Source organism: Callorhinus ursinus, unplaced genomic scaffold (assembly GCF_003265705.2).
Source record: "Callorhinus ursinus isolate GAN/ISIS: 27379988/994484 unplaced genomic scaffold, GSC_fseal_2.0 scaffold46, whole genome shotgun sequence".
In the NCBI taxonomy this organism is placed as follows: Eukaryota; Metazoa; Chordata; class Mammalia; order Carnivora; family Otariidae; genus Callorhinus; species Callorhinus ursinus.
Genome location: NW_027397108.1, coordinates 7,243,755 through 7,254,505, shown reverse-complemented (window position 1 = coordinate 7,254,505; position 10,751 = coordinate 7,243,755). Strand labels below are relative to the sequence as shown.

Below are 10,751 nucleotides of genomic sequence, written 5' to 3'. Positions count from 1 at the left end.
ATATATATATATATATATTTTTTTTTTTACAGGCTGAAGAGGATTCTAAAATAAGAGCTGGTATTAATATTGTCATTAGCGGAGAAATACTGGAGAGACGCACTTGAAAATCACGAGCCAAACAAGGACAGCTGACGCAGCGGTGCGGGGCTGCAGAATCTGGGGGAGGGAAGGCTGCAGGGCGCGCCCAGAACGAAGACGACCGCGCAGGACACTCCAAGAAGCGAAGCGCACTAGCTCACAACTCACGCCAGGACCGTGCATCCGCGCGGGCCAACGACTCAACACAGACCGGCGGTGTGAGCGAAGCATCTGGATTAACCAACGAGCTGCATTTCTACCAACAAAACTCGGTTAGAAAACAAGCCAGAAAAAGGAATGTCCACCGCCGCTGCAAACAGCGTTACCATCACAGCTAGAAACGCCCCGAAGGCTGCACTGAGCATCATGAGCGCATGCCTTCCCAGGGCAGCATCTCCAAACCCGGCCCGAGTTCTACTGGGAGATGTTAAAATCCGCTCCTTGGTGGAGAATGAGGTCTCTCCGACAAAGAGTTATGACCAAAGACCAAGAAGTAACTGTGCATGTGGGTGACACCTCGAGACGGCATCACTGGGAGGTGGCTCCACCTCGAGGGGTCCCGTGGGGGGCACGTGGGACGCGTCCCCCCGGGGCCATCAGGCGCGGAGCTGGCCTGCTACCCCGGTCCGGGCAGGGATTCCAGAGTCTGGGCTCTTTCCACGGTCCCCTGCAAACCCACTGCCCACCTGATACATTCAGAACGTCCGAAGTCCAGACAGATGAACAATGACAGGCAAGCGGTCTCACACGATATTTAAAACAGGCTCTAAGGGGCGCCTGGGGGGCTCAGTCGTTGGGCGTCTGCCTCAGCTCAGGTCATGATCCCAGGGTCCTGGGATCGAGCCCCGCATCGGGCTCCCTGCTCCACGGGAAGCCTGCTTCCCCCTCTCCCACTCCCCCTGCTTGTGTTCCCTCTCTCGCTGTGTCTCCCTCTGTCAAATAAATAAATAAAATCTTAATAAATAAATAAATAAATAAATAAGCAAGCTCTAAGACGCCAAGACTCGTGATAGCAGGGCAGGAGGAGAGGGATGGAAATGTGGGTGCATGGAGGCTCAGGATCAGGCCCGGCTTTTCTGAGATCTGGAGGAAGAGAGGGGTCCCTGACAGACGCAGGGCAGTAACTGAGTACCATTTGAAAAAGCTTACAGAATTCATCTAACTTCTGTCCGGACAGACGACAGGAGCCTAATGATAAAACAGCCACCTCTGCTCTGTGCCAGGCCCCCTGCTAAGTAGCCGAGAGACCTTACTTCCTTCAGTCCCCGAGGACCAGAAGGTGAACACTGTATTCCACAGAGAAACTGAGGCTTGCGGGGGGGGGGGGGGGGGGGGGGGAAGGGACTGGTTCGGGGTCCTTCCGCCAGTGTCCCTCAGTGTGACCCGCTCCCCACTCCCTCCCTGCACGCCTGCTCGGTGTGCTGCCCCCCCTCGCGGGTCACCCCCGGGCGAGCTCCACACCTCCTGCCGGGTCCCTGCCTCAGCTTCTCTCAGTTGGCCTGCAGCTATGGCCATCAGACTACGACTCTGCAGGGTTCCCTCCTCCGGGCCTGTGTGCATGGCTACGAAATGGGGCGGTGAGTGTGTGACAGTGGCTGTACCGCAGGGCTGGCCAGTGCACCTCTTCTCTGGATGCCTGCCCCTCTGGCAGCCCCCGGCCCAGCGGGGTGCAGACTCCGAGGCTGGGGAACGGGCTGCTTCCGGCCCTGCGCGGCAGCAGAGAAGGCGCGACGCCCAGCCCCCATCCTGGCCGCGGCTCCCTGCCTTCATCCTCCTCCAGGGCACACGAGGCGGGGACAGGGCTGTGGGTAGAGCCGCCGGAGCCGCCCCCGAGACCTCTCTCTGGGACACGCAGGGACCCCAGCAGTGGGCCTGCTCCCAACACCCCGAACAGTCCTGCCACCCAGGCAGGGTTCTCACACCGGACACTGGGCAAGCCCTCGGCCAAGGGCAGCCGCAGGAACCCGCGTCTTTCCGTCCCCTGCTGTCCCGTAGCCCTGCCACAGGACGGCCCGAGACTGTCGGGGACCTCACCTGTCCGAGGGCGCCGGAGGGCTCCGGGAGGCCCCTGCTCGCTTTCCAGGACCACGTGCCCAGACCACGCCCAACGCCAGGAAACGGCCCCGCGCTCCAAACCAGGTGCCGCAGGGCCAGGCCATTCGCCGAGCCCCTCCATCCACCTCCCAGCTTCCATCAGCTCCCTCGGGGAGCCCCGAGTAAAGCCCACCCCAGGGCCCGACCCACCCAGCACTTGGCATCCCAAATCCAGGCCCCCTTGGGTGAGGATGCCCAGGGAGAAATCTCAGACGCCGGAGTCCCAGGGGCCACCCACGCCCCCTGACCTTCTTGGTGTAGCCCATGGCCTTCAGGACAGAGTGATTCAAGGTCTCCAAGGAGGCCAAGATGTCCTCATAATCCCCCATGTGGTCCACGAAGTAATCTGAGGGAAGGGAAAGCAAAGGTCAGGGCGAGAGGCGCAGGACCCCACGCCACCCCTCGGGCCTCCCAGCAGTCCCCCCTGGGCCCCCAGCACTCCCCCGAGGCCCACCCCGCCACCCCAGTCCTGGCCCCTGCAGAGCTGGGCACCTACCGCACAGCTCCTTGGTGTCCACGTGGCTGCAGAGAGAAGGAGGGAGACTCAGGAGGCCCATCCCGTCTGCGCTCCCCTCCGCGGCCCCGGGCTGCCGCCACACCCTATCTGTCCTCATCCTCCATGCTGGCCCCGTGAGCCCTGCTTCGCAGATGAGGTCAAGGATGCCAGCCCTTCCAAGGACGGAGCAGGGCCCACATCTGCGTGTCCTCTGACCCCACCACCACTCACTTCCTCTCCCCCACTCTACTGCCCCTGTCATGAGCATATAGGACCCGGAATGGGGCTAAGCCAGGGGCTGGGAGAAGGGAGGGAATGGACAGAAGGTGGGGGGCCCATGACTAGTACAGGCTTCCCCCGGGGCATCCCCATCTGTTGGGTCCTGGGACAGCCCTACCCTTGCCCTGGGGTCCCGTGTCCCCATTCCTACACCCTGGAGAGGATTCTGTGCTTCCTCAGAGGAGACTAAGCCCCAGAATGCCACCCATGCTGGGGAAGGTGCATGCAGCCTCAGAGCAGAGACGTGGTGGTGGGGTGTGCCAGGGGCAGATGCCAAGGGACCCGAGTGTCTGTGCAGGTTCTGATGACCTGGCCCTTTCTGGGCCCCACTTCCTTCACTGAGAGAGGAGGGGCTGCCCTGGGCTGGAGAGCGCCTGGAACCCCAGGTCAGTAAGATGTGTCTGGGAGAAGGCTCCTATGGCCAAATAAATCTGGGTTCAGAGGCTTTGGAAGCCCTGTCTTGGAGCTTTCTCCAAGTCACATCCCATATTAAACGTTCTGACAAGTCCTGCAGAAAGGAAGTCTGTTTAATTGTGCTTAAAGAGGATTTCAACCAAAGCCTCCTCCCTTCCCCCCTCCCCACCCAGCTGGCCCAACACAAAAGGCACCAGGACAATGAAAAAACCAAGGGGCACCCTGGCCCTTTGAAAACTCCCTGGGGGACGGCAGGAAGCTCTCAGAAACCTCCATCTGTTGGCAGAAACCTAGCCCTTCACGGGGTCTGCAGCAGGAAGCTGTTTCCAGGGGCCTTCCCCAGACAGGGACACCTGCCCACCCTGGCCCCCAGCCTACACGGGGGCGACACTCTCAGCCCCAACCTCTGGTCCAGGACACCACTGTGCTGGGTCCCTTGCAGGCATGCGTGGTGGCAGCTCCTTGTCCAGACCACCTCCTGCCTGTCTCAGGGGACCCCAGCTCATCAGACCTGCTCCAAGCAGCATCCCCGAACTCTGGTCCCCATGCCTGCGTGGGCCCGAGGAAAGGGATGGGCTGCGGGGTGGAGCAGGGGGCCGGGCCTCACCCTGCCTGGGGAATCCCAGGAGACGATGAGGTGGTGGGGTCGGTAAGTATGCACTTGGCTCGGGAATGGGTCAGGCCAGAAGTTTTGTTAGTTCTGAGATGCAAGTTCGGGGGGTTACGACGGGAGTTAGCTGGATAGAGAGAGGCGGGGTTAAACTCAGAGCGACGAATGGTATCTGGTCCGTTTGGTTTAAGACAGGACCAGTGAGGATCAAGGTCACGGAGTTCACATCGGGACTGGGGATGAGCAAGAGGTGCCGGGGTCAGAACTGGGCTGAGTGGGCAGGAGGCGGAGGTCAATACCAACTTTCCCTTTTCATTACCCTGTGGACACGCTGCAGAATCGAGGGTCTATCCCTCCTTAGCCACGTGTGTTCAGGAAAGACCAACGTGCCCACTCCCCAGGTCACCCCGGCTGGTGGGGGCCAAACAGATCAGACTTTTGGGTCAGCGAGTGTGGGGAAGTTTCGGGTCTCCTGTCCCTCTGGGGGAGTGGGAGACAGAGACGGATCACCTCGCTGAGGGGAAGACGGTCCTCCCCAGACCCACTGCGCGCCCCAGGCCCAGCAACGGGGGCCTGGCTCACTTGGTGTTGTCGGAGTCGATTGTGTGGAAGAGATCCTCTAGCTCTTTCTCGTTGAGGACGCCATCTGCGAAGAAGAGCTGGAACTCCTCCAAGGACAACTTCCCATCGTCTGCAAGCAAGGGAGGAAGGAGGTAGAGCAGCTGGTGTCTAAGAGATAAGACATCCCCAAATCCAGACGATTCCCAAATCAACAGATAAACTCTAGCCAGATAATCTCCGCCCGCCCAGCGAATGCCCAAATTAACCAGTAAACTCCGGGCTGCAGAAAATCACCAACTCATCCAGCTGGTTCCCAAGCCGACATATCAGCTCCCATTTACAGATAATCCCCAAGCCAGCAAACACGACAAGTAGCAGCTAATTTCCTGGGGCTCATTTACCGACAGGTTCAACGAACAGCACCTGCTCCCGGCCAGGTGCTCTTCTCTCCCGATTCGCCTGGCCACCTGGGGGTGGGTATGGCTTGCCGGAGCACCACGCTGACGCCAGGGGGTCTGAGGACCATTCTCTCTTGCTTCCAAATGCCCACATAATCCCCCCCGCCCCATACTGGCATCATCTCCAACCCCAGCACCCAGGTCCTGACTCAGGGGAGGGAACACCTCCTCACCACTCTGCCAACTTCGGGCCCAAACTTTCATACTGTCTGATGGGAGACAGCTGCCCACAGCCGTCTGGTTCTCACCCTGCCAGAGACCCAACCGGGAAGACGCCAAACCGCATGGGAAGGAGGCACCAGGCCTGCCCGGGCCCCCCGCCCCCAGCACTGGCCAGCCTCTGTGGGCCTGGGGTGGGAGGGGCTCCACAGCCCCTGTGTTCCACTGGTCCCACCCTCTGTCTCACCTCTTCTCCCTCCGCCTGTAGCCCCCCTGGACACCAGCATCTGCGGGGGGACGTCTCATGGGCTGGGGGGACGTGGTCACAGACGGAGGGACTTGCGGCAGAACCCATGACTCTGGGAGACTCAGTCCCCAAGCTTCCCCCTCTGCAACTTCCTTCTACCTGGGCGCACCTGCTGATCTCAACCCCCTGCGGCCTCCGCCCCCTCCTCAATGATCTCAGACCAGTTCCTGCTGCTCCTTAAAGGGGCCACGTCTGTGGGAGGCCGTGGAAGTCAGGGAGAGGGAAGCCCCCAGCCCCTCGGCACAGACCCCCGGCCGTTACTTCCAGCCAATCTGCAACCAAAGTCCCTGCAAGCCCATGTGGTACCTCTGTGTGGATTAGAAAGAGAGGCCCCTTCCTGGTCCGGGAAGGGGAAGGGGGACAAGGGCACAGGGTTTGGGCAGAGGGAGAGAGACCCTCTCAGCAGACCCCCCGCTGAGCGGGGCTCCATCCCAGGACCCTGAGATCATGACCTGAGCTGACCCAGAGTCGGACGCCTAACTCACAGAGCCACCCAGGTGCCCCCATTCTTGTATTTTAAAGGCTTGGGATGATCTATCTCTGCTCCCACAAACCCTGCAGGGGCTCAAAGCAGGACACAGGTACCAGCTCAGCAGAGGGAGATCCTCGAACCTTGCATGGCTTCCCTCCACCTGTCTTCCCTCTGGCCCATCAGGCCTACAGTGTCAGGCGCTGGGAGAGAGGGAGAAAATGAATGTGCTGGAGGGAGGGGTGGGCTAAGGGCAACCTCCCAGTGCGCCTCTGACATCCGGGCTCGAGGTTCAATGTCACAGAGGGAAATGAATTTGTAACTTTCAAAAACAAGAGTTCCCCGCACTACCCCCCCCCAACAAAGCAGACAAGCCCTGCCCCGCCCCTACACACACTCACAGAAAAATACAACCGTGAAAAGGACTTCACGCTACCAACTGTGAACTATGCAAGCTCCACGGTGGCTCTTTCTGTTTTTGAAAGAGAGGAGACTTTCCAAGTTTCCTCTGGCAAGACTACTGATAAAAACAAGGAGGCACCGTGCAGAACTGCGGCCGACACACAGTGTCAACAGATAAACTCTAGCCAGATAATCTCCGCCCGCCCAGCGAATGCCCATCCCAGGCCCTCTTTCTATGAGTTCAGTCTTCACAAGACCCCCATTTTACAGAGTGGTAAACCGAGACACAGAGCCGCTAAAGGATCCACAGCTGGGGACAGTCTTCTGGCGAGACCCCCGACCCCTGCCACAGGGCCGTGTGGAAGGGCTGAGGCCAGGTCTGCGCTCAGGGGAAGCGTGCGGTGATTGATTAGTCATGGCTGCCACGGGCACAGCATTGGGGGTGGTGGGGGGCATCTCTCAGCCTCCATCTCCTCCTGCCTGTCCAGGTTCCTCCACCCAGTCTGCACTCAGGAGAGCAGGCACAGAGACACCCGCCAGGCCTCCCGAGCACAGTCTGCTGGGCTGACATTTACCTTAAATGTTCTACCACGGCCCTAATGAACCCCGGTCAGCTAATGAGGGAGGTAACAGCTCCTACCCAGGCCTCTGTACCATCCGAGGAGCGGGCCTGGCACCCCCACTCCCAGCAAGGACACCAAGCAGGCCGTTTGCAGCTGTCTTCGCTAATGAGCATGAGCTCAGCCCGTCACAGTGACCTTTCAAATGCCAGGACTCTGCCTGAGTCCATGTCCCCGGAGAGAAATGCACTCTGGCACTCACCCCTCCGCTGGACGCCACCTGCCCACCCTTCCAGGCTTCGTGCCCCGGCTGTGGGCAGAGCCCTGACCCTCGGCCTCCCCTCAGGAGCCACGATGGGTCTATCTCAATGAAGACGCCTCTGCCCCGGGAGTCGCCAGCACAGGCCCTGCAGCTGGGCGACCCTGAGCAAGTCACTTAACCTCTCTGGACCACGAGGGGATTGTCAGAACAGGAGCAAACAGCACCGAGTGCATGAGGTCGTAGTGAGGAAGACACGCATCAGGGCCTGGGAAGGGCCTAGAGTGAGGCTGGGGGCTTCCTTAAAGGGTGGTTGCTGGAGACCCCCTACCTGGGCTGCTCTGGTCCAGCCCAGCTGCATGAGGGCTAACGTTCACCAAGCACCTACTATATGCAAGACATCCGGGCATCACGGACACCAGCTCACTGAATCCCTGTGGCATCCCTACTAAGTAGGAACTATGGGAATTCCACGGCATAGACAGGGAAACTGAGGCATAGGGCAGAGCCAGGATTCGGCCTTCTGACTTCAGGACATCCTGTACTTTTAACCTTTAGGTGCAAGGCTGTCCACGCCCCTACCCTGGGCCCCTGCCCCTGAAGCATCAGAACAGAAGGAGCCAGGGCTCATTCAGGCCACAGCTTGGGAGGGAAACTCACCGTTTTTGTCGGCCCGGCGGAAAATCTGCAGAGAAGAAAAGTACAGTCAGCGTGGGCCCCAGAGGGGCGGGCGCCCTCCAGTGGCTTCTGACTCATCTTGGGATCCCACACCTCCTGGGGTGGGGGGGTGCGGGGCAGCCCCTCCCCCAAGAGGAGACCCCGGCTGGGATCCAGGGCGGGACCGAGCTTCAGGCAGAGCCCTCCCAGCGGCCGAGGAAGCAGCGCCCACGCTCCTTCTGGGCCGCCGGCCTGCCCACGGCCACACTGACAGACATGCGCGCACACACGCGGACACACATGCGCGCACCCGTCCACATGCTTGCGGGTGTGCTTCCAGAGCCAGCGATCCACGCGGCCGCGCCCACTGTGCTACGCTCAGTCACACACTCAGCATCCGTGGCCCCCGGGACGCAGCCACTGCACCCCTCCCAGAGCCCCGCGGGAGCCCCGCTGTCCTCCAGGGAGGTTGATTAGGTCTAAACAGAGGTGTCTGCTAAGGGAACCTCGAGGCCTGGTGACTGGGCCAGCCAGGGGCGGGATTGGATTATTTTATGGGGGGCGGGGGGGGGTGGAAGCCAGCCACCAAGCTGGAAACCCAGCTGCAGATGCGAAGTTCTGGCTGCAGGGGGAGGGGAGGGGGGAGGTGACAGCCACCCCCCCCAAACCTGAGCTGAGACCAGATGACTACTCCTGGTATTTTTAGGACGAGAGGAGCCATGCTGATAAGAAGGAGCCAGGGGTGAGGGGGCATCACCCCCCTCTGACCATCCCACCTTTGGTTCTTGCCCTGGGGCCAAGAACAGATGTTTCCCTCCCCCCGCCCAAGCACCTGAGACTGTGACAGATTGAAGCTGAAGCTCAGGAAGGGCTTGCTCAGGCATCACCCCCTTCCCGCAGCCAAAACCCTAGCCTGGGGTACTTGGGCAGGAGCCACTGTGGCTGGGGCAGAAGGGGGAGCAATGACCAGAGCACCCAGGCCCTCCCCAAAGCCCCACCCTGGGCCCTCCACACCCCTGCTCCTGACTGCAAAGTTCCCCGAGGCCAGGGGTCCCCCCTCAGGGGTCCACGATGGCCACACCAAACAAGCAACCGAGGCAGACCTCGTGATGTGGCTCCAGGCGTCCGCTCCCCACCCCCACTCATCACTCCATCTCCCAGATGAAGAAATGGAGGCTCAGAGCCCACACACACCAGCCTGAGAAGGACCCCGGAGCCCACTACCTGTACTGTTAGAAACAGGAAGGGTCTGGACAGGGCTTCCCTGCAAGGGTGGGCCCCAGAGCTTTCCCACATGAACTATGCTGGGGTCTTGAGAGAGGATCTGGCTGTGCAAGTGTGTGTGTGTGTGGGGGGGGAGGTCTTGAGAGAGGATCTGGCTGTGCAAGTGTGTGTGTGTGTGTGTGTGTGTGTGTGTGTGTGTGTGTGTCCGCGGGCAGCCACAAGCACCCACAGCACAGTGCCCCCTGCCCTGCCCACCCACAGCACAGTGCCCCCTGCCCTGCCCAGCCCTCTCTGCACAGAGCCAACTGTGGGTTCCAGCAGAGAGGAAGGGAAGGGGCGAGGAAATCCACGCTTCCCCCAACAGTCAAACACACAGACACAACTCTCCCCAAAACCCACCAGGCACAGGACCCTCACTGGGACATGCACAACCTACAGCTATGCTGTTAGGAGGTGGGGGGGTGCCCAGGATAGAGCCCCCGCCGCCTCTCCTTCACTCTACAGAGCGAGTCTCCCACCCTCAGCAGTCCATCCTGTAGAATCTTCCTCCCACTCCTGGGGAGTGGGTGGGAGGGTGAGGTGGGCTTCCCAGAGGTGGGTGGTTTGGATCCCAGAGGGGATGGAGGGGTGGTTTGAGTAGAGGGTATGGAAGGAGTGGAGGACAGAGGGGGCTCCTAGGGGAGTGGGGGGTGGTGGGGGCTGGCAGCCCAGAGGGGTCCAGGCTCAGAGCAGATGGGGGTGGCCCCAGCTCTCCTGAAAGAAGAGGGGAAGACACAGGTGGGGAGGGGGCTTCACTTTCAAAGAGCTGGTGCCTGGGGTGAAAAGGGAAAGTGCTTTGGGGATGAGAATGCATGGGCTCAGGGTCTATGGCCAGGATGAGAAAAGGGGCCCCGGGAGCCAGAGGCTGGAAGGGGAGGGGGTCTCAGGAGAGTAGCGATTCAGGCAGGGATCTGGGATGGAGAGGAGAAGGGGGCTGGAGGCGGCAGGGGCTCTCGTCCCGACAGGGATGAGGGTAAAGGGTGGGGTGCAGGGCTGGGGAAAGGGTAAGGGTTCGGCCAGCACAAAAGTAGGGGGGCGGTGGCCAGGTCGAAGGGCTCCAGGGTCCCGGCTCCGAGAAGGTGGGGATCCCGAGAAATGGAGGGAGGGGGCGGGAGGAGGAGGACCGTCCTGGTCCAGGGGCGAGGCTAGACTGGGATGGAGACCGGACGGGACACAGAGGGCCTGGGGTCGCGCTCTGGGACGCAGAGGGGAAAGGGCCGGGGGTCACCCGCCCGGGGAGGAGGGGGCCTCGCGGGTCCCGGCGGGGGCGCAGGAGGGCGGCGTCGGGAGCGCCCGGGTGGGAGGAGGGGGCTCGGGGTCCCGGCCGGCGCGTACTCACGTCCAGGATGACGGCGGTGCCCCCGCGCGGCGAGCCGGGCCCGGGGCCGGGGCTGGGGTCCGCAGCGGGGGCGTCGTGGGCGTCGGGGGCCAGCGGCGCCCGGGGCTCGCCCATCCTGGCGCCCACCCAGCGCAGCAGCCCGCCCAGCGCCCGGCCCTGCGGCGGCGGCTCCCGGAGCAGCCTGTGCGCGCCGGCCCTGCACAGGCGCGCCGCCCGCTCGCACATCGCGCCGCGCCCGCCGCCGCCGCCCGGAAACCCGCCGACCCCCGCCCGGCCCGCGGCCCGCCCCCGCGCGACCCCTCCCCGCCGCCGCCCGCGCCGCCCCCCCCCCCCCCCCCCCCCC

The 10,751-nt window shown here is 62.1% G+C and overlaps 1 protein-coding gene across 1 annotated transcript in view; it reads right to left on the bottom strand.

Annotated features, from left to right (window-relative positions):
* The window catches only part of NECAB2 (N-terminal EF-hand calcium binding protein 2), a 26,597-nt gene extending 15,964 nt beyond the window's left edge, over positions 1–10,633 (bottom strand). The window contains exons 1-5 of the mRNA XM_073882338.1: positions 10,409–10,633; positions 7,810–7,834; positions 4,557–4,665; positions 2,672–2,697; positions 2,424–2,521 (exon numbers count right to left, since the gene is read on the bottom strand). Of these exons, the coding sequence (XP_073738439.1) occupies positions 2,424–2,521; positions 2,672–2,697; positions 4,557–4,665; positions 7,810–7,834; positions 10,409–10,633 (483 nt within the window). The remainder of the gene's footprint in view (positions 1–2,423; positions 2,522–2,671; positions 2,698–4,556; positions 4,666–7,809; positions 7,835–10,408) is intronic.
* Positions 10,634–10,751: the final 118 nt, after the last annotated feature.